The following is a 27,748-nucleotide window of genomic DNA, read 5'->3' as shown; positions in this document are numbered from 1 at the left end:
TTCCCAAAGTCAGTATGCAGCCCACAGGATTGTGATAAATAAATATTTGTTTTTTGAAAATGAAAAAATATGCTAAATATACTATTAAAATGTCTATAGCCTATAACACATTTAAACAACAGAACTTGGCCCTAAGTGCTTTAAAGACAGGCTCATTTATATTCCACGTCTCCAAAAAAACATAGTTTCAAAAATAAATGAACATTTGAAAGGTGTGTTTTGTTGTGCTAATTGTTGTGGAAAATAAAAAGCAAAGTGTAATCAATAAAATTGTTCAAATGTGTGAAGAACTTGTAATTGGATGATAAGTCATGACACAGTGATCTCCCTCATGTAAGCTGCCTTTAAGGTATAACTATCATTCTCGGTATTGGTATACCGATACTGGTACCAACATTTGCAGTATCACACAGTGCTGAGCACCACCAGCTGCAGCAGGGACTCTGCAGTTCAATCTCATTTTGAATTAAAAAACAATAACCTGGCTATCATTTATTTATTGCTCATCAGTGATTTATAATTCTGTCTTCAATTAATTATTCCTCTGTAAGATTGTCAACTTGTGAGGCAGTGGCCTCCTGAAACCGACACTATCGGGAGTCACTGGAGCAAAGCGAGAGATAGTTCAGTCTTCTCTAATTTCCCCGAATTCAATTTGAAGCTCATTTGAGGATTTATGAGGAACTGTTAAAGTTATCGATTGACTGATGGCGAGAGCAAAATAGCTGCTGGGACTAAGGTTGCCTGGGACAACTACCTCCCCTTGATGAAATAAGTCCCTGCGGTGTATTGTGGGACTGCCCTGCGTTGTATTGCGCTGGGGGTTGGGGGTTAGCTCGTCAAGTGAATGGTTCACGCCTATCCCGCTCTCTCCTCTCTCGGCCGTGTTGTGCCCTCCTCTCCCCTCCCCGTGAACAAGTTATGATGGCGGAACTGTAGATCTCGGGACGAGCAGGAGTGCACCACCCGCCCTCGGTTAGCAAGTGTATATACTTATTTATTTATCCACCCAACTTCACGTCTTCCCCCTCAGCTATGACCCGCTGGATTCCTACTAAAAAAGAGAAGTACGGAGTGGGTAAGTGTTTGTATTTAACTACGTGCCCACCACCCCTCTTTATTATTTTCTTTTGCTAGTGAACAACTCTCCGCGTTAACTCCCAGAAACTCCACCAACTTCAAGAGGGACAAGAGTCGGGAAGTTGGGAAACTTAAGTTACTGGCGACTTTGTTGGTGTTGTTGTTTGTGACCTGAAGTGATTGTTACCACACTGTTGCCCAACTGGGTTTCACAAGCTTCCCTGTGGGGGCTTGTTCTCCCGTTTGTCCCTCTGTGCAGTTTGGTTTTAAGTGAGAAATTATTTACAGTTCAGTTACTACAATGTGCGAGGAGAAATGGGGGAAGAGCCGGGAGTTCAGTGAACGTATCAGCCATTCTTGAGTTTATAATCCCGCCGAGCTGAAGCTGTGCTGTAGTTAAGGTGAACTTGAATGAATCGTCATTTTGCTGAAAGGTCCTTTCCTTCAAGGACTCCTGTCGGGCCCCCACATGGGATCCGCTGCTGTGACTGCATGCCTCATGTGAGATAGTGGAGGAATGTTATTTGCATAGGCACGAGAGGAACTTTGTGGACAAGTGGCATTTGGCTACATTTACATAAGACTGTAATGTGTCAATGCAGTGGACCATGACCACGTAGCATATGTTTGTGGTCCTCACGACTGTATTTTACACTTAAGTTTGTTAAACTAAGGTGTGGCCCTTCCACCTGTGTGTGTGTGTGTGAGCTTGCAGTTTACTTTGCATGTATGAATGCATACACGTATGCTCGTGCTATCAGGTACCAGTTATCCACGCCCTCAAGGCAAATCAGCACAACTGTTGTCTCTGTTAGGAATCCCTTTGATGTTTACTGTAAAGATTTTATAGCCTACACAGGTTGTCTGGTCATCGGTTTCTTCCCTGAGTCACTGCTGGATCTTTTGGTTTAAGCTACAGACACTTACCAATATCGCTTCCTGGTGTACTACACACATGAGAGTGAATATATCTGGTGTCTTTTTTTTCTTCTTCTCTGGATGAATCACAGCTTAGGACTGAAATACCTTGGCTGTGTTCTCTAACCTGGATCCCCCGCCCATGACTTTATTTTGGCTTTAAATAAAATGTTCTGTGCTCGATTTGCTGTTGTGACTAAAAATATTTCTAAGCCACAATTCTAAGGCCGCATGTGTTTCTCTGCACACAAACTCTGCCTTTTGGTTTGCATGTGACCTTGTTTTAGCAGCTGATATCGAGGAATATATATATATATATATTGTGTAGATGGTGCCATTCTCCTGACATTATTTTTCTTGCCCCAGAAACAAGGCAGGAGTCACTAACGTTGTACGTAATCCTTAAAATGCCATCGGACCCCCGTACAAGGGCTTACATTTTTAATCCGATTAGTTAACCAAGGCTGTGCTCAAATACGGGCAACTACACTTTTTTGGATGAAAGAAGAGATTGTAAGGGTTCTGATCATATCAGTTATATCACACTAGTTAATGGGGAAATGTGAATAATAAGGAGCTTAAGAGCTGTAATGGTGAATTTGTGACACTGTCATAATAGGATAGCTTCATATTTTTTATATCCAGAAGAGAAACGCTGCCCTGGAGGCTCAAAGGCATTGAAATCACCAGGTCTTGGGGAGTGATGACACATGTGTGGCTCCAGAGGGAGCTCTGGAAAATCCGGTAAATTACCTCAGGTGATGTCAGTTGAGTCAGCATCAGTCGGGACTTCACGTCTGAGGAAGAAGAAAAAAACCTGGAGGTACGGAATACAGAACGACCAATACATTTAAATTCCCGGCTAATATTGGCCTGCTTCAGATATGCCACTGTTGGTGTGTATGCTGTGTATTATGTGCGCCGACAAGGAAATATAATGCAGGAGAAGATGCTTGGGGTATTTTACGAATGAAATTCACTCAGTTTATCCAGTAGAGCAGCGTTGACTTCATTGTTTTTATGCTAATGACACATCGCAGCTGGTGCCTGCCTTTTTATTGTAAACTGTGACCAGTTTTTGAAGTGACCCTGTTGTTACAATGACTCTATTATAATTTTTTTCTTCCTGTTTCAGTATAAATGCTGTGTGTTCAGTACAGCGTAGTACTGTGATAGTTTGCATGGAGATATTTTATCGATGCAGGGACACGAAAGATCTATGTTTTATAAAGTAAATGGAAATACTCATGGAATACTACAAACAAGAGGGCTCATCTAATGCACCACCACACTGAGAGAATGTTAGTGGAGCTGACGTACACTAAATTGACTCAAGTGAAAAATTATCTATCACTGGACACACTTACAGAGCAACCGCCTAATTCAGAGCACGCTAATGGCTCAGTCACACAAATGAAAATAGGACACTAGCCTCCTTACGTCTATGAAGTCTAGCTTATGGCAACATTTATGGCAGGTTTTAGTGACAGTGTTGGCACGTTTGACTCATTTTACAACAATAAAAAGACTGGGGTGAGATAACTTTATCTTATTGGATAAAACCAAGTTTAACCGTGAGGGCTTAATTTGCAGTTGTTAATTTGCATATGTCTTTGCAATATTCTGTTAAAATGTTAAGAAAAAGGTAAAAATTCTCAATAATATTGTATCTTGAGTGAAGTATTGTGAGTGTATCTGTTGTTTCCCCATACCTACTCTATGCATAGTTAAAGAATATAGGCAGCTATGTTGATAATGGAATTTTCCATGAAATCCATCAAAGTCTTATCAGCACTGGCTGGTAAATCCACTAATATAGTGTGCAGCATGAAAGAAGTTTCTTCGACTTCTGAAACTGTAGCTCATCTCTGCTTGGAGGTAGATTGGTTGCCAGTCTACACAAGGCTCCTTTAGATTTAGAATAGCATGCCTTTATTGCCTCTGCAAAATGTTGCACAATTAAATTCTGATGTATCTCCTGTTAGCCGTGCATACATACAGAGGAACCACTATGGGGAGAACAAAACCGCTGCATCAGTGCGCCTCCACCCTTGTCAAAGCAGACCTCTCCCACTAGTCGTCTGGAATAAGAACATGAATTTTCTGGCTATGCTTAATCGAACCTTATCCCTTTTAAGAACTGTCCATTGCGACGCTCACAGTATTATTTGATAACAACACTTACTCGCTGGCGGTACTCATTAGAAATCAGAAATCAGAAATCAGAAATCAGAATGGGTTTATTGCCAGATGTTGAGGTTTACAACATTAGGAAATTGCTGCGGTGCTTCAGTGCAGACAATAAGAATTAAAGTGCTATGTAGAAAGAAAGATATTTGCATGAGATATACATGAGATATATACATGAGAATAAGAATTATGAGTGCTACGTAGAAAGATATATACATGAGTGCAGGTGGTGATCAGTGCCAAACATGAAATGATGCAGTTACACAGCGTAGGGTCATATGTTAGTGGCGGGGACAATCATGTGGTTATTGTTCATGTGTCCAACAGCAGAGGGGAAGAAACTGTTCTTGTGGCGAGAGGTTCTGGTGCGAATGGACCGGAGCCTCCTGCCTGAGGGGAGCAGGTCAAACAGACTGTGTCCAGGGTGAGAAGGGTCAGCTGAGATCCGGGCTGCACGCCGCAGTGTCCTGGAGGTGTACAGGTCCTGCAGAGATGGGAGTCTGCAGCCAATCACCTTCTCAGCAGAGCGCACAACACGCTGCAGTCTCTGTTTGTCCCTGATAGTGGCTCCAGCGTACCACACGGTGATGGAGGAGGTGAGGATGGACTCGATGATTGCAGTGTAGAATTGCATCATCGTCCGTGTTGGCAGGTTGAATTTCTTCAGCTGCCTCAGGAAGTACATCCTCTGCTGGGCTTTCTTGATGACGGAGGTGATGGTGGGCTCCCACTTCAGGTCCTGGGTGATGGTGGTACCCAGGAAGCGGAATGAGTCCACAGAGGTGATGGGGGTGTCAGTCAGGATGATGGGGGGGAGTGGGGCTGTGTGCTTCCTGAAGTCCACAATAATCTCCACTGTCTTCTGGGCATTCAGCACCAGGTTGTTGTGGCTGCACCAGGACACCAGACGTTCAACCTCTCTCCTGTAGGCAGACTCGTCCCCGTCCGAGATGAGCCCAATGACGGTGGTGTCATCTGCGAACTTGATTAGCTTGACAGACTGGTGGGTGGAGGTGCAGCAGTTGGTGTACAGGGAGAAGAGCAGAGGAGAAAGAACACAGCCCTGAGGGGAGCCGGTGCTGATGGTCCGGGAGTCCGAGACATTCTTTCCCAGCCTCACGTGCTGCTTCCTGTCCGTCAGGAAGTCAGTGATCCACCGGCAGATGGGATCAGGCACATTCATCTGGGAAAGCTTGTCTCGGAGATGGTCTGGAAGGATGGTGTTGAAGGCAGAGCTGAAGTCCACAAACAGGATCCTGGCGTAGGTTCCTGGGGAGTCCAGATGCTGCAGGATGAAGTGTAGGGCCATGTTGATGGCGTCGTCTACAGACCTGTTGGCTCTATATGCAAACTGCAGGGGGTCCAGGAGGGGGGCCGTGAGGGTCTTGAGATGGGAGAGAACTAGGCGCTCAAATGACTTCATGACCACAGATGTCAGAGCCACGGGTCTGTAGTCATTTAGTCCAGTGATCCTAGGTTTCTTGGGGACAGGGATTATGGTAGAGGACTTGAAGCAGGCAGGCACATGACATGCCTGCAGTGAGGAGTTGAAGATGCCAGAAAACACTGGGGCCAGCTCGTTTGCACAGTGTCTGAGGGTGGCAGGAGACACACCGTCTGGGCCGGGAGCTTTCCGAGCATTCAGACTCTTAAACTGCTTCCTCACACCTTCTTCATGAATATGAAGAGTTGTGGTGGGAGGAGGTGGTGTGAAATCCTCTTTTGTGTGGGGTGAGGGGGCGGGTGTTGCAGGTGAACAGTTTGAAGGTGGTGATGGCTCTATGGAGGGGGGGGAGGGGGGGGAATGGGTGTCCAAAGTGTCTCTATTGTTGGGGCCGTTGGAGGTGTGAAGGCTGCCTGATGGCTCGTCAAAACGACAGTAGAAGTCGTTGAGGGTGTTGGCCAAGAGCAAGTCATCAGTGGAGTGGGGGGTTTTAGGCTTGTAGTTTGTAATATTCCTAAAACCTTTCCACACAGAGGCCGAGTCATTCTCTGAGATCTGCTGCTGCATCTTCTCAGAGTGCTGATGTTTGGCAATGTCCACTTCCTTAGTGAACCTGTACTTGGCCTCTCTGTAGCAGTCCCTGTCTCCGCTTCTGAACGCCTTACTCTTTTCCAGCCACAGCTTTTTGAGTTTGGGAGTAAACCAGGGTTTGTCATTGTTATAACTCACCCTGGTGCGTGATGGCACAATGCTGTCCTCACAGAAGTGGATATAGGAGGTGACAGTGTCCGTAAACTCGTCCAAGCTGTTAAAAGGGCCCCTTCAGAAATGTTTGAAGAGGCCTAAAAATATCGCCTTGAATAATAATGTGTGTCTGAGAAGGGCTTACACTCTTCAAGAAAATGTAATAGACCATCTAAAAATTCTTAAAAGCACAATGTGAAAGTTAGTTTCATTAGAACCGTGATGTCTCCCGATAAACTGAGTGGTGCGCTATCGTTTTACGTGCCCTGGGTGCATCAGGTGTCCAAATCAGTCTTGTGTAAGCAGTTTGTTGACCCACAATGACTGTGAAAATAGCTGTGTCACAGTTATGCTTGTTCACATACATACAAATTTAAGCTGATGAACACCCTTTAGTGCAGGGAAGTCGAGACAGTTCCAGTGAAGTAACAATAAACATTTCTGAGTAACAATAAGCGGCTTGTGTGATAATTGAGTCATAATTGTAAAAGCTGTCTTACAGTTTCTTACAAGCAACACTTCTGCCTCCTGTTATTACCTGAAGTTTTCCTCAGAGAGCTGCCATTCTAGCCACCACAACTTCCACTTGATGAAATTAGGCAATAAATAGCATGTAGCATTTTCTTTAAAATGATGAACCGCTTACTTTTGTTCTCTCTGCTTGCCTGGGGCGGGCGGGGTTGGGGGGTGGAGGTTGTTATTAACAAAATCCACTGGCTTTGCAGCGTAAATACATCACAGTCATTACATCCCCCAGTTTGCCAATCTTGCCATGTCAAACCTAACTGCAGCCGGTGATTTGGAGATAAGTGCTGCCTTCGTTCTCAGTTCGGACAGACTGAACCAATACCTGTTTGCTTTTAAAACGTAATAGCAGATGAATCTCCTTCTTCTTTTACAACCTGGTGAAAGAAGTCTGTACTTCTAAGGTTTTTTTAATTTTCTTTTTCTGTTTAATGTTGCAGCAGGGTTTTTTTTTCCCTACCCAAATAAAAAGATGAACCCAAGCTGCTCTAATTTTATCCTTTTTTGCACTTTTTGCTTTGAACTTGAGAATTAACTTTCTGATTTATGGATAACATAAAAAGACTTATTAGCTGGAGCACAGTTTTAAGATCATTTCTGGCTGTCTAGACAAGGAGATGGGAGGCTCGAGGCTTTTCTTGTGAGGCCTTTACCTTTTGAGAAATGCTGCCGGGGGAGAATTGGCTCAAAAGCAAACCTTAATAGACTTACTTATCTAATGGCTTTTTGGAGAGATACTAACTGAACCTGTCCCTGCTTTTGGTAGTGTATGACATTTGTATGCCACAAGAGATACTGGATGTGATACATCACTGAGTGGTAGTTTATAGGAGGAAATAATAATATTTTAGTAGTTGCATCTGAAAAGTGATTTGATTTTGTATAAATGAATATGCTGCCTGTGCATCAAACCCCGTGCAGCGTGGCACTTAGTATTTCTATCCCATTACGGACTTTATGTTATTTTTTTTTTTACTGCACTGAAGGCTTTTCTACATTGAATGCAGAGGATTTGTATAGTAACATTTTCAAGGATTTCTTTCAGAAATTGATTCTTTCATCATTTAAAGCTGTTTTTTTTTTCTTTTCTTTTAATGCTGTGTTGTTTTATCTTGGTCATGCAATGGTCCTTTCATGCCCAGTCAGCACTAAGAACAATAGATTCTCATTGTATTGTGTTAACTTTGATGAGCTGCCAGCGGCTGCCCAAACTCTTCGACTGGGGTGTTCTTTAATTGTTGGCTAGTGCACCTCTATGGTAAATCATTTAGGGGGAATCAGGCTGACTCTGATTTAACATTAGCATGCTCATTAACTTGAACTTGTGCCGATAGAGCTTTATTGGACTTTACAACAGTAGCTACAGGCTCAGCATTTGAAGTTTAAGAGGAAGACAGGGTGCCTCAGAGTGGCACAGATTAGCTTTGCTGCCAGAGCCCAGACTGATGCTTTTGCTTTAGACAGTGTGGCTCTTGCCAGGCCCGGACACTGTCAAGTTGGTGAATGGCCCATTGTCACTCTTGGCTTGACTAGAGGCAGATGTCATTTTCTTCAGTGCACATATTCTGGCTGCATATATAATTAATTTCCTGGTGATTCATAGTATGCCTGTAACTTCTTTTTAAATACAAAGACGATTCCAAAAAAGTTCAGACTGTGTAAACTGTAAATGAAAAGTGAATGCAATGATTTGCAAATCTCATAAACACACATTTTATTCGCAATCGAACATAGAAACCACATCAGTTGTTTAAAATGAGAAAATCTACCATTTCAGGAAAAACAAATAAGTTACATTTGAATTTGATGACAGCAACATGTCTCAAAAAAGTTGGGTCAGGGGGGCCATGTTTACTACTGTATAGCGTCCCCTCTTCTATTAACAAAAGTCAAAAATATCTGGGCGCTGAGGAGACCATTTATTGGACTTTTGGGAGAGGAATGTTGTCCCGTTCTTGTCTGACAGGATTATAGCTGCTCAGCAGTCCCCCATTTCTCATTTCATGATGGGCCAAATGTTTTCAGTTGGTGAAAGGTTTCGGCGACAGACAGGCCAGTTCAGCAACCGGATTCTTCTATTATTAAGTCATGCTATTGTAATAGATGCAGTATGTGGTTTTTGCATTGTCTTGCTGAAAAATGGAAGCCCTAGGCTCAAAAGACATAATCAAAGCTCCCAATTCCATAGACACTAATGGATCCCCAGACCGTCAGAGATACAGGCTTTTTTGCTGAGCAACAGATCGTCCCTCTCTTTTTTTTTTTTAGTCGGGAGGACTTACAAGAAGAATTTCAAATTTGGATTAGTCTCACCACAGTTTTCCAGTTTGTCCATTTTAAATGAACTTGGCTCAGAGTAAACAGCAGTGTTTCTGGATCATGTTCACATACAGCTTCTTCTTTGCACAATAGAGCTTTACCCTGCATTTGTCTATGCCACTTGTGGAAGTATTCCTGAGCCCATGCAGTGATTTGCATGACAGAATCATGTCTGTTTTTAATGCAGTGCTGCCTGAGGGCCCAAAGAGCATGGGCATGCAATACTAACTTCCATTGTCCTTGCACACAGAGATTTCTCCCCATTAACCTCTTTAGCTGCAGTTTTAGCAGCTATTTTTTTTCTTCCCCTTACATCTTCATCCTTTTGTTTCTGCATCCCAACTTCTTTTCTTACAGTGATACATTTTCTCACTTTAAACATTTGAGACTTTGTTCTGTTGTAAATAGAATTGTGTTTCTGAGCTCTACAAAACATTGGAATCTGTTATTATTTACATTTTGCACACCATCTTTTTTTTTTTTTTTTTTTAGATTTGGGATTGGAAAACAACATCTGTCGCTTCTGTTCATGTTCATGTTCAAAAGCAGGAAAAGTTGAACTATTATTAGGTTGCACTAGCTGTCTATTTTGTTGACACAAGGAAGAACCTCACACCTGTCCAGGTGCTCCTAACAAAACAGGCGTCAAAAGCCAACGTGATATTCCAGGAGTTTTTTTTGCGCAGAAATGCAAACAAAGTCTCAAGCAAAAATGTGTTTTATGGAAAGCCGATGAGGAGGAAGTCAAAGAGAAGGAAAAGCAGTCACATTCAGTGATTTGTCAAGTTTTGGTATTCAGACTGAGGTGTGATAAGCTGAGCCAGTTGGAGCGTGCAGTGAAATCTGGCCTCCAGCAACAAGCATTATCACCATGCAAGTCAGGGCAGAGCTCTGCTCATAGTTCCTCCATCTTACTGTGAGAATGAGTGGCTGCGCGTTATTGCAGCTCCCTCAAGTCGTGAATAAGACCTTTGCTACAGTAGTGTTTGCCAAGGTTTCTCTTTTGCAGTTCGCATGTGTGTGTATATGAGTGAGTGTACATATGTTTTTACGCACAAGCATTTTCTTGTATTAACCCCTCCAATGTCTGTCCTGGTAAACGGCTAAAAAGGAAAAGATAGGAGCTGCCTCCAGGAAAGCTGCAAGGTTAAAAATGAGCACAGGGAGGGGCAGCGCTTGCAGGTGAGTCACTTGGCAGAAACACAGGCTGCAAGTGTAACTGCCGACCAAAGGTCACAGCACGCATGTTATCGGATATAGGGAGAGTCTGATGCTATTGCTTTTTTAGCGGTACTCCTCACGTTTGACACTGCAACTACCTGCTCCGGCGCGGTCTATTTACTGGAACGTTAATCACAGCCCGAAGGCATCCGATTCAATTAAAAATAGCACAAACGCTTTAGAGGTTTGAGTCACACAGGCGTGCTGCACAAACACACTGCCTGCTTTTAGAAAACGCAATAAGATGAGGAATAAATCAAAGATCAAGATCCTCTCTGCTGCGCGTGCGTGCTCTGTGACATGGAGGTTGAATTGGTTTCTTTTTTCCAGTGAGAAACTGCAAACCTCTGATCCAGAACTTCTTTTAAAACAGACTTGCTCCTCTGTGCAATAAGTGATTGAAAAGGGATTTGGGGTTTTTGCAGTAATTCACCGGACCTTGAGGAGGAACAAAACTCGTCAATCAATCTGTCTGCCCGAACCTTTTTATTTAATTTTTTTTGGTTAACAGTTTTTGTTGTGTGTGTGTGTGTGTGTGTGGGTGTGTGTGTGTGTGTGTGTGTGTGTGTGTAAGATTCACATTATGAGACAGTCCTGCTTTGTCCTTCAGTGATCTACAATTATGATGCCAGTGGCGAACAGGAGCTGTGTCTACAAGTGGGGGACACGGTGCACATACTTGAGAAATTTGAAGGTGAGCAAGCATAAGCACACAGCAGGCCCCGACACATCCCTCTTTCCCCTAATCTAAAGCAAGCTGACACAGGAACTTAAATGAGATGTTGAACTAACTGGCACTCAGTGTGTTATGCATAGTAATGTAAATGAGTCTATTACATTGTCCTCCTGACATCACTCCTATCTCGCTCTATCCCTCAGTGTAACGTTTTTGTTGGGTAATTTATGTCTTCTTAGGCTGGTATAGGGGCTATGCTCTACGCAGGAAATCACAGAAGGTATGGGCAATAGTGCTATATTATCATCATTGTCTTGGTGTGTATGTGTGTGTGTAATTTACTGATCACTATGAAATTTTTCTTTTTCTTCAGGGCATTTTCCCTGCTTCCTACATCCACTTAAAGGAGGCTACGGTTGAGGGAATAGGGTGAGATCACATATCAGTAAACAGATCATTTTGATGATAATCTGCTCTGCTTTTGGTTTGCTGTCCAGCCTTGTGTTTTGCCAGCAACATAGCAGTGCACTTACAATTATCATAAGTGAGGACTCAGTAATGCTTTTCTTGGCTGTGTAAGGAAACCATCCACCTATTTATCATGTATAGAAAAGCACTTGAATCTATCCAAATTATATGACATGATCTATGAGTGATGAGCCACTTTTCCAATGTCTTTCTATTCTCTTTTTGTGGCTGGTAGCCAGCAGGAAATAATTATTCCGGCCGATTTACCCCTGGTACAAGAGCTCGGAGCTACTCTGAGGGAATGGGCCCAGATATGGCAGAAGCTGTATGTGGTATGTGGAGACTTTTTTCTTTTATCTGCCACTTTGACTTTAGTACACACAGTTCCGTGCACCTCTGTTTTTTCACCCCTTTGACACACTTTTGTTATAAAGTTTCATTGCTCTTCATTCCTCTGAAGAAAGGTATTACTTATAATAAAACCTGTTTACCTGGCAGGAGAACAAGACAATTTTGTTCAGGACTGTGCAGCAGATGGCCTACAGCCTCATCGAATATCGATCTCAGATAGTGTCAGGAACGCTGCCCAAGGATGACCTTGTAGAGCTCAAAAAGAAAGTCACAGCAAAGATTGATTATGGAAACCGGTATGAATCCTTTTTTTTTTTTTTTCCTTTAGGAACTATTATTGTTGTAAAATCTCCTCAGGTTGTATGGGTGAGCCTTTTAAAATTGCTTCTGTAAACTTATTTGATGCTGTGTTGATCCTCTGGCTTGCTCAGGATTCTGGGTCTGGACCTGGTGGTGCGGGATGAAGCGGGAAACATGCTGAATCCTGACAGGACTAGTACGGTCAGCCTGTTCCGGGCCCATGAGACCGCCTCCCGCAGCGTTGATGACAGGATACAAGAGGAGAAGGCACAGTTCCGATTTGTTGATACTATCACTGGCTGTCAGTTTCATTTAATGTTGTTGTCCACTCACTGTTTCCGGCCTTGTTTTCATCCAGACACGGCTACAGAACCTGGAAATGAGGCGTCAGACTCTTTTCAGTACAGTGCACACCTACAGCTTGTTCATGAACTTGAAAAACTTTGTGTGTAACATTGGAGAAGATGCCGAGCTGCTAATGTCTCTGTATGACCCGGATCAGTCTGAATTCATCAGGTTAGCTTGTTTTTTTTGTTTTTTGTTTTTTTCTCTTAACTCGACAACTAAACAAGTTTGCCGTTCGATAGTTTGCGCTCGTCTATGCCTCTAAAAGTCTATAGAAATGTTCACAATGTTTATATAATTGATCAGAAAACTTTTAAAGAAGTATTAATGGCTCGCAATACTACAACTGCTAAAGTGAAAAATTAGGAATTGCAATTATTTATGTAATGCAATGGGGAAAACAAATGTAATAATGGCTGGAGGTTGTGCATTATCGTCAAATAACTCAGCACAGCTCTGCTTTAAATTAGCACTCAAGGCTGATCGTTGTTAGGCATTCATCTGCTTGCTGGTGTAGAAAACTACCGTCTCTATTTGCTGTTAGACATTATACCCGCATAAATAATGGAAGTGATTAAAGCAACCTTTAAAAAGTAAACATTTTGCTAACTGAATGTTAGACAAATTAGTGGTGCAAAACCTCGAAACAGTCATACTGCCGATGCTCATATCTGACCCACCACGTACAAACGCAACGAGTGGAAATGACACTGTTTTCACTTTACGCTCAGACGTTGAGATCTTGTAGATGGAACATTTTAAGTGCAACAAATAGCTTTAGATCTGGCAGGGCTAAAGCTGAAAGAAGTCAGACTTGGCGAGAAAACCCAGGCTGACCAGCTGACCTCAGTGCCTCACTACATCAGCAGATGGCTGGCAGATATTATTCGTGGTTTGCTGTTTAAGCTGCTGGCCTGCAAGCTCTTATTGCTGTTTCTGCAAGTTGCTTTACAACCCACCTCCATCGTTTCATGCTACTCGTGCTTTGTCTCACTGAAGCTGCCGTCACACACGGAGTGATTTGAATGTTAAGCATCGCATTGAACTTCACAGTTGGTTGCTAGTTGAAATTCCGGTTGCCTAGATAGTCCTAAAATGTAGCCTGTCATGCATCACTCTTCAGTATTCAAGGTTCACCTTCTACCAGATTGCAGAAGTTGGAACAGTTTGTTGCCAGGATGGGGCTGGTCCTTCAGTATCTGCGCTGCTCTAGTCCGGCATCTCCTGGTGTAGGTGTCCTGAAGCGGGGGGAGAGCAATCCTGCAGCAGTGTTCTGCTGTACGGATCACTCTCTGGAGAGCTTTTTGGTCCTTCACACAGCTGTTCCCAAACCACGATGTCATGTTCTGTGTGAGGATGCTCTCCACAGCACCTGTATAGAAAATCCTGAGGATCTTTGGAGAGACCCTGAACTTCCTCAGTTGTCGTAGGTGATACAGGCGCTGCCTAGCCTGGACCTGAATGTGGGCAGCCCATGTCAGGTCTGAGGAGATGTGGACACCAAGACACTTGAAGGACTGCACCCTCTCCACTGGAGCTCTATTGATGATAATGGGCTTGTAGTCTCTGTGCTGACCCCTTCTGAAGTCCACCACCAGCTCCTTGGTCTTGCTGACGTTCAGCTGGAGGTGGTTGTCCTGGCACCATGATGCCAGATTCTTCACTTCATCCATGTAGGCCGCCTCACCGTTGTTGGAGATGGCACCCAACACCACTGTGTCATCAGCAAAGTTCACAATGGTGTTGGAGCCATGGGTGGCCACACAGTCTGAAGTGTAGAGGGAGTAGAGCAGTGGCGAGAGGACACATCCCTGAGGTGCTCCTGTGTTGATGGTGATGCTGTTAGAGACGCATCTACCCACCCTCACCACCTGAGTTCTGCCAGTGAGGAAGTCCAACACCCATGCACACAGACGGCTGTTAAGTCCCAGATCCCTCAGCTTTGTGAACAGTCTGCAGGGCACTATTGTGTTAAACGCTGAACTATAATCAACAAACAGCATTCGCACATAGTTACCCTGTTTCTTGTCCACGTGGCTGAGAGTGGTGTGTAGGACGTGGGCGATGGCATCCTCTGTGGATCTGTTGGATCTGTAGGCGAACTGCATCGGATCTGTGGTGTTTGGGATGGAGGAGGAGATGATGTTCTTCAGCAGCCTCTCAAACACCTTCATTACTACCGAGGTCAGTGCAACTGGCCGGTAATCGTTCAGGGATGAGGGTTTGCTGTTTTTGGGCACAGGGATGATGGTGGATCTTTTGAAGCATGTGGGGACCACAGACTTCGCCAGGGACTCGTTGAAGATGTAAGTGAACACACCTGCTAGCTGGTCAGCACAGCAGCGTAGCAGACGGCCGGTGATGCCGTCTGGTCCCGCCGCTTTCCTTGTTTTAACTCTCCTCAATGCCGCTCGGATGTCATGTTCCGTGATGCTGGTCTATTCTGTTATTCTGCATTCTTATTAGTATTCACTTCACTGGCTTGCCACGGAGATGACCCACCTGCTTCGTGTTGACAGCATTGCTTAAAGCCACCCTGAATGACATTGGCTTTCTATGGTCACCACGTTGCTGCAAATCACTTCCTGTGTAGATGCAGCTTTGATGTCATGTGCATTGTTATGGGATGCTCTGTTCTGTGGGGGTGTCTCGCTGCTGTCCAACCTGCATTTTTCCATATTTGTGCATGGAAATGCAGGGATGTGTGCTCTCGGGGAGGTCCCAGAACAGGGCTGTACCGCCAAATATAATTTACTGCAGATGGAATCAGTCTTGTTTTGACTAAAATGGTCCTGACAGAAATACCAATAATGACCGGCTGGTGATGATTCTTTTAGGATGGCTGCATCCTCCTATGTTTGGTAAGGCCTACAGGGATATCTAGGCTCTTATAATTATGGCATTTAAAATATGCAGACACTTGAAATTTTTTTCTGGAAACTTTTGGATTTTATTGGGTGAGACATAAAATAATGCTGCTTTTACATCACTGGCTTTGGTTTCAGATAACGCCGTCTCTAACTGTGACTTTTATTTAAATTCTTGCAGTGAGAACTTCCTGGTGCGCTGGGACAGTACGGGAATGCCTAAAGAAATTGAAAAACTCAACAACCTGCCAGCGCTATTCACGGTAACCAAATCCCTACCCACCACAGTGCGTTCCCTCTCTTTCAGATTTAAACAATCCAAGCGCCGCCTGAAGTCTGTGACAAAGAAGACAATTAGCGTCTGGATTGCTCCTAATTTACTAAAAGTTTCACTGAATGGCTCACTCACAGCACATCATTGAAAATTTGAATGCATTCGCCTCCATTATGTTGCTTCTGCTTAAGTTAATAAGCGGTGCTCTGTAATCAAGTCACTGTGTTAACCTCCATGTGTGCCATCAGGAGCTAGTGGTTTGGAGTGTGATAAAGCCACATTAATCAAGGTGTACAGTTTAAGATTATAGCAAAGCACACAAGTGGATGGTCCTTTGAAAAGTAAAAACCTTGAGAAAAATAAGCATATAAACATGCTGGGAAGGCGATGTGTTTAAAGCTTTTACTCCACTCCTTTATCATGGAAATATTTTCCATCTGGTCCTCAGCTCCAGCCCTGTGTGTGTACACAATGACTGGCAAGTAGAGTCACTGCCTTTTGTACCTAATGCACCTTATCTCTCGCAGTGCCATAATAAATAATCTTTTGTGTGTCTTCTGTGTCCAGGACCTGAGCAGCACTGACTTGATGAGGCAGCGACTCTTCCTGGTGTGCCAGATCATCAGAGTGGGCAGCATGGAGCTGAAAGAGGGCAAGAAACAAACAGGCGGACTTAGGAGACCGTTTGGTGTGGCCGGTGAGGGACTTTTTTATGTCCTAATATTTGTAAGAGCAGTATAAAAGTTCAATTTAAGAAGGAAAAAAAGAAAAAGCTAGCCCTCTCTCGTGGTACAGATGCATGAATAGTTTTGTTGAGGTGGAGAAATGAAAGATCCATGTGTCGAAACGAAATGGGAACACCTGCTTCCTGACCTAGAAAATGCCTTCACTCTGCCTTGGCAAGGCAGTCGGAGGAAAATTGGTTTAGCAACTGTCTTTTTGTTTTCGGCCAGATGATTAGTGGATTTGATGGGAAATGGTTTTCCTCTGGTGTTCCAGCAAATGGACTGAAACCGGAGTCAGAATGAACATTCAACTCAGAAGTCATATTATTCTTAGCCAGGGAAAAAGCGTTTAAAAAAAAAAGCATTCTAGGAAAAGATCCGGGTGAAATGAACAATTCAAAGGCAAGATCAAGACCGCTCAATATATCTTACTAAGCTGGCTTTCTGCTGCGCCAGGCAACAGGTGAGCGAGATCCAACACCTGGCTCGGCTTCTTTTTCAGACGTGGAAAATACACTTTCCAGACTTATAAGTTAATTAACTTTCCGAGCTCTTTAAAAAATAAAACAGAAAAAAGGTGATTCCCATTTTGCTGTCGTTTTGGCATTTACTAGAAAACGCTGTCAAATCTAGTTAATTAGCTCGTCTTTTTCAGTCTGCATCCTTACTGTGAATGTGTCAATGTGTTTGTCATTGCAGTTATGGACATAACAGACATTGCCCACGGCAAAATAGATGACGAGGACAAACAGCATTTCATCCCCTTTCAGCAGTGAGTCCTCTAATGTTGTCATATTTTTGCTGTTTACAGGCTCGGTCTTGTTTTGTAACGCAACTCAATTGAGCACAAATAATTCATAAGAACATGAATAGCTCTCGAGTTATACTTACTGCCAACTGTGTTCCATTACGTTTGCTTTTTTTTCTTTTTCCAAGGCTGCAGTTCGACTTTTCCTACACTGTATTTCAAGGACAAAACACTTTTTGCAGTTCTAAATGAAAGAGAAGCTTCAAGATCATGTTTTTAGGGCACCTACAAACTGGAGGGGGAGGGGGGAGATAAACAATGACAGTCATATGTTCACAGGGATCGTAGATGGAAGAGAGCCAAAAATATCTCGACTCATTTCTGGCTTCTGTACAAATTTTACCAAGTTTTAACCTCAGTTTTTCTTTTCTTTTCACTCTAGAACAGATCACTCTGTCTTTTTGAGAAGGTAGAGACCAAAAAATAATACTGATTTAAATTTTCAATTCGTGGCATCCTTCTTATCTTGAAAGACTTTGGCCCTATGTGCTTTGTATCTGACAGGAAATATGCAAGCCTTCAGATAAATATTAGTTTTTGTTTGGACATATACAAAGGAAAGATTGCACCGCTGAGCGTTTTAAGCTTTCCAGCCTTGACAGGTTAATGATTTTTTTTTTCATTTCATTAACAGAGTAAATGTTTTCGCACTGTACGAACAATTAGGTAAATATAAATAGACCAGGGTAAGTAAATTTTTAATTGAACACAAGATAAAAATAAATAAATAAATAACTACAACGAGACACTGTTACATTTTTCTCCTGAGCATTGAACGTGGTGAAAGGCTGTGAGATGGAACCGATTGAGATCACCAGTTTTGGCAAGCTGTCTGTAGCAAACTCTAGAGTTCACCTTACATCTTGGGACACACATTGCCCAGTTTAATCTGAGCTGGTCTGGTGAAGTAGAATAACTAAATAATAACCTAACATATAAAAAAAAAACGTTCATAGATACATAAACGTTCATATTTAATAAACTTTCCATTTACAAAACAGCATGAGATGCTGCAAGAAAAATGCAGTTACAACAACACGTCTCAGTTTTTCTACATTCAGTTTGCTGTCAGCACAGTGTGTCGGCTTAACTGTCTTAGTCTAATATCATTATGTAAAAGCCTTGGGTGATGTCTTTGTCGGCAAGAAGGCTGTAAAAGTGATGATGATTCAGACCTCTGTCTCAGATTAAATTAATGGTTTGGACAACAGCTCTCGTGATGCGACTCGTCCTTAACAGCCTGTAACACCATGCTTTGTGGTGCAAAATAAAGTAACCCCTCCAAAAAAACAAAAAAAACCCATTGATTTTCTTTCTCTGCTAATTTTACACCTTAAAAAGCCATCCAGTGGACCAGCTGGGACCTTTTGCTGGGCCTATTTTGGCCCTTGATTAACACCCCGATCTGCTGTGTTAACCTGCAGTCACAGGTAGAGCAGACTAGCCATAGCATGGTGTTGGAGAACTGAAAGCTAATCCAACATTGTAGAAGAGTAAAAACACAACATTTCATTGATTTAATGTGATATATGCTTTTGCAGCACACAGAAACCTGACAGTGAAACCTTAGCTGACACGTTTCTGCTTTCCTTGTTCCTTGTTACTAAACCACTACAATAGAGTTTTGTGATTATTCCCTTCTGTGTAATTACAGTGTCGGCACTGTGTAATTCTGTTTTCTGATACAAAGATGTTTGGCTAACCTCGCTGAGTACTTCCATAGTAGTGTAACTGTAAACTAAAAATGTGGTCAAGGGCTTTAAAGTACTTTAAAGATCAAAACTGATCGATTCTTTTTTTGGAAATCTATAAAGAGATTTCAAATTTATACACATTGGTGTTTGTCTTATTAAAAGTTAGAGTAGTGCTAGTATTTTAAGCAGATTTTCTCTGCTGTAGTCACTCGAGCAGAGCAGCAGGGATCTGGGAGAGATGGTGCGTGTTGTCAAAAACTCCAGAAAGCCTCACAGTGCCTTCGCAGCTCTTCCGTCCATTTGTTTGTCACCTGTCAAAGATGCTGGCAGTTGATTCTTTTTTTTTTTTTTACTTTCATTGTATTGTCACCTCTATATTTCCTTCTTAGGATAGCTATGGAAACCTACATCCGTCAGAGGCAGCTCATCATGTCTCCGCGCATCCCTTCTCGAGTCATAGGAGAGAATGAGCCCCTCACAGCTGTCTTCAACAAAGTCATTGCCACGCGGGAGGTCAATCACAAAGGCCAGGGTAAAATGAAGTGCTCACAGACAGTGTGTTCCCCTGTGATTTTAGAGGGTTGCTCTAAATTGACCTTTTTTTTTGCTTTGAGGAAAATAATTGATGTGTGAGGGGTCTGCAAGGTGCAGTCTGCCTCATTGAATTTCTTTACATGTTTGCTGGCAGGGCTGTTTGTGACCATGAAGCTTCTCCCAGGGGACCTTGCCCAAGTCAGAAAGGACTACCCCCACTTTGTGGACCGCAGCACCGCTATCGTCAGGAAAATGGGCTTTCCAGAAATCATCCTCCCTGGTGAATTAAAGCCTTTGTTGATGGGCAGTTCTCACGACGGTCATGCTCATTTTAATTGCTCACGAAGCTGTGAGGGGCTTTTTTAAAATTTCTCAACACAACCTTCTGATCGTCTGTTATCCCTCATCCAGGAAACGTGAGGAATGATATTTATGTAACCTTGCTACAAGGAGAATTTGACCGTGGTAAAAAGAAGACCCCCAAAAATGTAGAGGTCATACTGAGTGTGCACGATGATGAAGGCAATCCCATGGAGGTAAAATAGACCAGTGAATGACATTTAAAAAAAATGTAATTTAATTTGATCTTAATGCAGCTTACTGAATGGCATCTTTATATAAGTCATATAATTGTGACAGTATACATGTGGTTGTGGACAGCCCTAAAGATAGAAAAGTGTTCTATTTCACTTATCAACAATCAGAAGTTCTGTTTTTTTTTCTGTTTAGTAAACACTAGTCTATAAAAACTGGAAAGCACAGTTCACTTACTCAAGTTGCCCCATACCTCTCTGTTAGAGATTATTGATGAGATTCACCAATAAATATGCCCTATTGTGGATTTTGTAAAACATAATTTGGAGTTGAAGCTTGCTTTGTTGCTTCCAGCTATTTGCAGAATTCTTCCCATTGGTTTAATAAATACCTGCAGCTTTTTAAGATCCATATGAGTGTCTCCAGAATGAGACTTGTCTTTCCAATCCAATGATATCCATGATAACGTCATAACTAGCAGCAAAGTGTGGGACTGTTGGAATGAGAATCAACACCTTCAAAGTCTGAGGCCACTCAAAATAGGGTGGAGTGCTCACTCCTAGACCAGGATGAATTACTACCCCAAATGGAGGATTTGAGTCACTTGCTGTCTTGTTCAAAAGTGATGGGAGAGTGTAGCATGAGATTGACAAACAGATTGGCGCCACGTCCTCAGTGAAGCAGACATTGTAATAATCTGTTGTTAAAGCAAAGCAGACGACTTATTGGCCAATCTAAGTTGCTACCCTCACCTCTGGTCATGAGCTCTGGGTAGTGACTGAAAAAATTAGGTTGCAGATAAATGAGTTTGCTTCAAAGGGTAGCAGGGTTCTCCCTGAAGTGATAGGGTTAGAGTTCAGTCATTTGAGAGGGACTTGGAGTAGAACTGCTGCTCCTTGACATTGAAAGGAGCCAGTTGAGGTGGATTAGGCATCTGATTAGGATGCCTCTTGGAAACCAACTAGTTTCGGGCAAGTCCTAATAGGAGGAGGCCCCAGGGCAGAGCTAGGACTCAACAGAGAAATTATATCTCTCAGCTGGATTGGAAACAACTCTGTGTCCCTTGAGATGAGCTGGAAGAGGTGGCTTGGGTGAGGGAAGTTGGGGCTTCAACTATGACCCAAACTCAGATAAGCGGCAGTGGATGATGTGAAGGAGGGATCTACCAAATTATTCAAGCTAAATTGTTTCTTAAAATCCTTTGGTGGGAGACCATCCGTATTGCTGCATCATTATCTAACTGATAACTGACATTTTGTAACTCTGTATTGATTACATGTAGCAATTTATGTGCTTTGCTGTACTTTAACCAAAAAAGAAAAAAGTTAGAGACAATTGAAAACAGCAGAAAGAACATTGAAGATGTTCCTGTCATGTAAACTAATCTCTTCCTTTAATGTCTTTAGAAAGCCATATTCCCTGGAGCCGGTTATGATGGCATAACGGAGTACAAGTCTGTCATTTACTACCAGGTGAAGCAGCCTTGTTGGAATGAAACAGCGAAGGTAAGCTTACAGCAAGCACCCACATGAGCAGCTCTGTGCCGTCATGTTATCTAATGAGATTTCTTTTCAAAATGGATTTGCTGTGGCTCAATTTATACAATAATCTGTTGGGACTGCATTGGTTGAATGCACTATATGTAAATCTCCCAACTGCATTTGTTCCATATGCATAATCCTGTATTAGCACATTTCCTAATTCCAGTACCTTTTTTTTCCTTGTCCTTGCAAGGTGACGATTCCCATTGAAGACGTGTGCCGCTGCCACTTGAGGGTGATGTTTAGACACAGATCCTCCCAGGACTGTGAGTGACTGTGCCTTATTTGTATGACAAACACCCACGTGTAATGCTGCCACCATGTTAAACACAGCTAGTGTGAGTGTTCTTGGATGAGTTCCCATCTTTATGCTCCTATGTGCCCTTCAGCTAGGGACAAGTCAGAGAAGCCCTTTGGCATGGCCTTCGTCCGGCTTATGAGAGGAGACGGAACCACGCTGAGAGATGGCAGACACGATCTTATCGTCTATAAGGTATTGTTGCGGAATGATGTATAGGACAGGATGCTTTTCACATATTTATGCTGTGTTAAAGGTAATTCATTGAGCTTTAAGATAAGCAAGAGAATGTTTATTGCTTTTATCTAATTATGCAAAAAGCCTGTCTTGAATAGCTGACAATGGGTAGATGGATTATTCATGAATCTCTCCAGAGTCAATAAATATGAAATTAGATTTCCATTGATCAGTGAAACCTCATGATTCATTCCCTAGTTTCTGACTTTTCCTAGGTTGACGTGAAAAAAGCAGAGGATGCTAAGGTTTATCTCACCTTGCCAGCAACCTGGGCGGAAGTGGAGGAGAAGGAGAAGCAAACGGGAAAGCCGTTCCACCATTCAGGAGTCATTCCTGTGACTAAGGACAGCTTCCAGCTTGCCACACTCACCTGCTCCACTAAACTCACTCAGAATGGTACCATCTGGCTCATCTCTTATTTTTTCTGCCACCCTTCCAGCCTGTCATAATGAAAAGATGTCCTGTCACAAGTGGTGTTTTAAGAAATGAAACAGCTTTGTTGATGGATAGCTAAGCATACTGTCATTTGACCTCCCTGCTGATGGCTTTGAAATTAATTAAAGTGATCCGTGTTGCCAATATTTTGCTCATGTGTTGATGCTGTCTGATGCATTTCTGATTCAATTAATGCTGAAATTTCTGCCTTTTAATGTGGATTACATTAAGTGATGTGGCAACAGAGGAGACGTTGCTCCTGCTGCTTTTTGTGTGTTCATTTGTTTTCTCCCCTTTCTCCTTTAGTGGATCTACTCGGCCTTTTGAACTGGAGGTCTAACACTGAGGATCTTGACCAGATTTTGCAAAGACTCATGGAGGTGGAAGGAAGCGAGATAGTTAAAGTATGCACAAAAATTATCTAGAGTGTTTTAGAACACTGTATTTAATGGCATTGTTGTAACAGGTTTTTGTTTAATCCACAGTTCCTCCAGGACACTCTCGATGCCCTGTTCAACATCATGATGGAAACCTCAGAAAAGGACACCTTTGACACTCCGGTGTTTAATGCCTTGGTTAGTCACAGGAGCTACAGTTGCATATAGCCTAATATTAGGATTCTCATCAGTTTAAAAGCCCAAACACAATTAAAACACTCCATAATTGGGATCAACCCATTGCTTAATTGCAGGGGTGTGGAACAAACCTTTTCATAATCCCATCAGTATAAACAACAAATCAAATGTAAATGATTTAACCTGATTAGTGTCTTGCTGAGCTCTTCCTGTCAATGTCCTCTGGCTACCCAATGACAGGCACTGTTGTTGTTGCAGTGAACAAACTGTACAGTATATATGCCCATTTTCAGTCAGCTGATCAAAACACATCAAAGACAGCTGACAAAAAAAAAAAGTTTACATGCAACAGCAGCCAGTGTCAGTATGTGTTAAATCCTACTGTTGAGTTTCAGTTTGGGTTCTCTCAGGCTGAATCAGTTCACAGGGATGAAAATGAGTCATAATAATAAAACTGAACTGATTTCACAAGTTTAGAATTTTTTTTCCTTCCCAAATTTAAATTCATTCTGAAATTTACAAAAATTGTGCGAAAGTTGCTGCGATCACCAGCCTTGATGATAAATGCAGTTCCTGTGCCTGCTTCTTAAAAGCCACCCAGTGTTTTTGGCTTTTGAACACGTTTAATGCTCCAGCGTAGTCCATCAGAACTGCTTGTGAGATGATTGATCCCTACCCCCGCAAACACACACACACTTTCTTTTTTTTATGCCAAGGTTGGCAAGATCCCACTGTTTATTATTACTATGACTCCTGAAAGCAGCAATCTGACTTTCACACCCAGGCTGTGCGATGGTGACAGAGTAATCGGGGTTAAAACTTTCTCGTCTCTCTGTTTTCTTCCGTTTGTAACATAACTGAATCTGGCACTTCTCGTGCAAACAGCTAAGTGGAACGCTGTGAATGTCTTCTAGGACGCGCTGTATGAAAATGTGTGTTGTCATCTCTATATTTAAATCATATCATGCCTCCCTCTTGTCTGTGATGGCAGACTTTATGAAATATGGCCATTCATAGCAGCTTTGAGCGCATTTGCCTCTTGATGTTTTTCCGATTGTTTGAACTAATACTTTTTTACCAAAACCTGGCACTTCGTGTGAAGTAGTGACTGTGTGATGCTCTGTTTGCATTAGCGCCTACTTGATACAGCCTTTCTATAACGTTAGAGGAGTGAACAACTTTTCATTTACATAAAATGATAACCTTTATGAACTGTTTTAATCTGCACAGACTTTAGTTTTATTTCCTCCTTGTTCCTTTTGCTTTTATCCAGGTATTTATAATTACTCTTATTGGCGACATCAAATTCCAGCACTTTAACCCCGTCTTGGAAACCTACATCAACAAGCACTTCAGCGCCACCTTGGCTTACGTGTGAGTCCCCGTTCTATATTTATACTTTTAATAGCTTGTGCTGTTTATTCTTAATTCTTTCAGCTCTTCTTCTCCTCCCACACCATAATTACCCCCTTAGACCTTAATGTCTAACTGATTCACTTTCTCAGGAAGCTAACCGGGGTGCTTAACTACTATGTGGGCCATGCTGAAGAGCCTGGCCTGACTGAGAGACTCTATGCTGCACTCAAAGCTCTCAAGTACCTGTTCAGGTTTATTGTACAGTCCCGAGTCCTCTATCTCAGGTGTGAGAAGCACTGCAACACAAGAATCCACTCAGCATTTCCATCATTCGGAGGGTGACTTCTTGTGTTTTAATGGTGGTGTTTTTACTGCAGGTTCTATGGGAACAGCGAGGACGGAGACGCTTTCTTCAACTCCATCCGCACCCTCTTCCTCTCTTTCAACTCTCTCATGGACAGACCGCTGGATGAGGGAGTAAAGATAAAGGTACATTGAAGGTGTTTGTGTGTTTAGGAACTAAATATATCATGTGGAAGCATTTTATAATTGTATTTATTTATTTATTTTTAACCAAAAAGCCATTTGTCTAGCTTTACAATGGAACTAAAATGCAGCTGGTCAGACTTTATGAAGATATTATTTTGGTTTTTGGTCTCTGTTTTTCTGCTGCTGCTGTTCAATAACTGCAGCAATCCAGCTGTGAAAAATGTGTTACACTGTTGTACACAAGTTATGGAGGAAGCTGTACAAATTAACTGCAAAATAATGTGAGCTCTTTGCTGGCGGGCTCGATGAGGTGAGGAACAAGCTCAGTTAAAAAGCTTGTTTGACTAGAGAATAAAAATCGTCTTCAGCCTGATGAGACCTGATTCTTTTCTTTTTTTCAGGGGGCTATATTGAAATACCTCCCCAGCATCATTAATGACATCCAGACTGTGTTTGATCCTGTGGAGCTCAGGTAACTCTCCAGAGAGTTTGCACAGCGGGAAATGATAATTGCCTGTCTACGTGCAAATTGTCATATTTACTTCTGAGCAAAGGAGGCGTTTTTCCTCAATTCTTGCCGCAGTAAAATCAACCCGTCGTGTGTGCGGCTCATTAGTCCTCTGTGACTATAATTACTGGATGTGAAATGTGAATAGCATTAAAATTGTCACAGCTGCTCTTTTGCCTCTTTTTCTTTCAGCGTTCTCCTCACGAAGTTCATCGAGAGCATTCCCGACTCTCAGCTCGTGCGTCAGAAGCTTGGTTGCATGTGTAAAATGGTGGAGAGTGACCTTTTCAGGCAGCCAGGTAGGAGTCCTTGAGGCTCAAAAAAAAAAAGCCTGTGATGACATTTCGTACGAGATGAAAGAGGAAAAACAACTTTTACACTTGCGTACAAGTTTATTAGGTTAGATCCATTAACGGGAAATGTGCCGTGTTCCCTCAGAGTGTCGAGATGTGCTTCTGCCGCTTGTTACCGATCAGCTGAGTGGGCAGCTGGACGACCACTCGACTAAACCAGACTACGAGGCCTGCGTCCAGCTGCTCAGCACAGTGCTGGACAACCTGGACCGCAAAGACGTGGTGAGGCAATTACTGGTTCACGTCCAAATTACCGTAGGAATTATCTCGTCAGAAATGAGGTGGTCGATACGAGCTGCCAAAATTCAATTTATCCACAGAGAGCGTAAAGAGCTTAGGTATCCATGGGGATCACAAAGAAAAACTGCTACTCTTTACCATCACAAGGAGCCAGTTGGATTGAATTGAGCCTATTTTTAGATTTTATCTTAGTACTTTTAACTGGAGAAAAAAGCCTTAGGCAGACCCATAGCATGCTGGAGGGATTATAGAGCTCATCTAACCTGGAGGAGTCTGCGATCCTCTGGAGAAGCTGGAGGATGTAGTTAAGGATAGGAATGTCTTGGCTGCTCTGCTTACCCTGCTGCCACTGTTGTGCTTATCCAAGATAAGCTGTTCAAAATGGATGGATGGATGGTTAAGTGGAACATCTAGTTATCCCAGTTTGACTTTTACTTGCCTAGGTTTTGAAATATTGCTCTCTAGTGACTTTTCCTCTCTCTCTCTCCCCCCCCCTCCCCCCCCCCCCCCCCCCACCCACCCACCCACCCTATTATACCGGAGATGAATGGAATTACCTTCTTTGATGCTCCAGTGAGAAGAAAAATGGCAGTCACATCACTTCCCACATAGGTTGTCTGGATAATCCACAAACCTTCATTTACTAGTGTGAAGCCTACCTTCTAACGTTGATAAATATGAAAAATACACATTAAATTATTTCATCCTTTTATTTTATACCTAAAGAAAAACAGCAGACCACAACAGACCAGCGACCTGCCCATATTCACGAGTTCCAAAAATAGAGCTATGTCAAAGGATGATTCAGCACAAGCATGACAGAGTAATAAAGTAGAAAGCAATAAATTCAACAAATCCCACTGCAGTATCTTTTTACTGTTTAGATGAGAGAGCAGGCTTCGTGTGTAGCTTGGTGATATGCAAACTGCTGCTGAGTTTACACTCAGCTTTGTGGTCAAAAATGTAGCCAAGCTGACAACGTGGTGTCAGTAAATTTAGAGCTGAATCCATTAAAACGCTAAAAACCTTAGAGCTGGCAGTCTCTTATAGGTTGTACACATTTGTTTGTATTTTTGAATTGTTTCTAAGTTTTCTTTCCATTGCCAGAAAGCATAAATTAATCCTGATTAATTTAGTTTGCAACTGAATGTGGTCAATTTCATGCAATCTGGTAAAAATCACAAATCTGGAGCCTTCTGCATGTACACAAAATGTACAATAACTATTCATATTCATAATCCAGCCAGAACCACGTGGATTTGTAACAGGATTTCAGACATTCCCCCACAAACAGGGACATAATTGCTGCAGGACAGCAATTCAACTGCAAAATGACGTAGCCTCTCTTATATAAAGGATTATAACCAGAATACAACCCGATGGCAACCAGTTGAGTTGAGTTCCAACTCTGAACTCATTGGAACAGAATGACTGTGATTAGCTGGAACGTGCGGCAGCAGTCTGCTATTATTTACAAGCCTTCGCCAGTTTGTCTGAGAGTGATTGCAGTCAGCACGAATCAGGCCGTGATGGTTTAGAGACGGATTCCACCAGGAAACCAGAGGTCACACAGAGGTTGAGGTTGTTGCACTCTCAACCACCTGAGGAGCAGTTAGTTGCCACAACTACTTGTTAGTCAGAAATGGGGGGGGGATGGACGACCACAATTTTTCTCTTGAATTTTTACTCTAATATGACT

At 42.6% G+C, this 27,748-nt stretch overlaps 1 protein-coding gene across 4 annotated transcripts in view; it reads left to right on the top strand.

Moving 5' to 3' along the window:
- Positions 1–862: 862 nt before the first annotated feature.
- The window catches only part of dock5 (dedicator of cytokinesis 5), a 41,732-nt gene continuing 14,846 nt past the window's right edge, over positions 863–27,748 (top strand). The window contains exons 1-26 of one of the 4 annotated variants that reach the window (XR_013101115.1): positions 863–1,078; positions 11,052–11,135; positions 11,357–11,397; positions 11,491–11,546; positions 11,821–11,917; positions 12,084–12,232; positions 12,368–12,503; positions 12,595–12,752; positions 15,630–15,711; positions 16,290–16,419; positions 17,147–17,219; positions 19,339–19,481; positions 19,638–19,763; positions 19,895–20,019; positions 21,424–21,522; positions 21,752–21,824; positions 21,948–22,051; positions 22,309–22,489; positions 22,835–22,932; positions 23,014–23,103; positions 24,377–24,477; positions 24,609–24,743; positions 24,837–24,948; positions 25,350–25,420; positions 25,649–25,755; positions 25,895–26,031. Coding sequence is in view for 3 of the 4 variants with exons in the window: in XM_004544103.5 (XP_004544160.3) it covers positions 1,036–1,078; positions 11,052–11,135; positions 11,357–11,397; positions 11,491–11,546; positions 11,821–11,917; positions 12,084–12,232; positions 12,368–12,503; positions 12,595–12,752; positions 15,630–15,711; positions 16,290–16,419; positions 17,147–17,219; positions 19,339–19,481; positions 19,638–19,763; positions 19,895–20,019; positions 21,424–21,522; positions 21,752–21,824; positions 21,948–22,051; positions 22,309–22,489; positions 22,835–22,932; positions 23,014–23,103; positions 24,377–24,477; positions 24,609–24,743; positions 24,837–24,948; positions 25,350–25,420; positions 25,649–25,755; positions 25,895–26,031 (2,751 nt within the window). In the remaining variant the exon portion in view is untranslated. The remainder of the gene's footprint in view (positions 1,079–11,051; positions 11,136–11,356; positions 11,398–11,490; positions 11,547–11,820; positions 11,918–12,083; positions 12,233–12,367; positions 12,504–12,594; positions 12,753–15,629; positions 15,712–16,289; positions 16,420–17,146; positions 17,220–19,338; positions 19,482–19,637; positions 19,764–19,894; positions 20,020–21,423; positions 21,523–21,751; positions 21,825–21,947; positions 22,052–22,308; positions 22,490–22,834; positions 22,933–23,013; positions 23,104–24,376; positions 24,478–24,608; positions 24,744–24,836; positions 24,949–25,349; positions 25,421–25,648; positions 25,756–25,894; positions 26,032–27,748) is intronic. The other 3 variants (XM_004544103.5, XM_004544102.3, XM_004544101.3) reach the window with 3 other exon arrangements.

Source organism: Maylandia zebra, linkage group LG12 (genome assembly GCF_041146795.1).
Source record: "Maylandia zebra isolate NMK-2024a linkage group LG12, Mzebra_GT3a, whole genome shotgun sequence".
In the NCBI taxonomy this organism is placed as follows: Eukaryota; Metazoa; Chordata; class Actinopteri; order Cichliformes; family Cichlidae; genus Maylandia; species Maylandia zebra.
The sequence above is the reverse complement of the archived record's forward strand: the minus strand, read 5'-3'. Positions and strand labels throughout refer to the sequence as shown.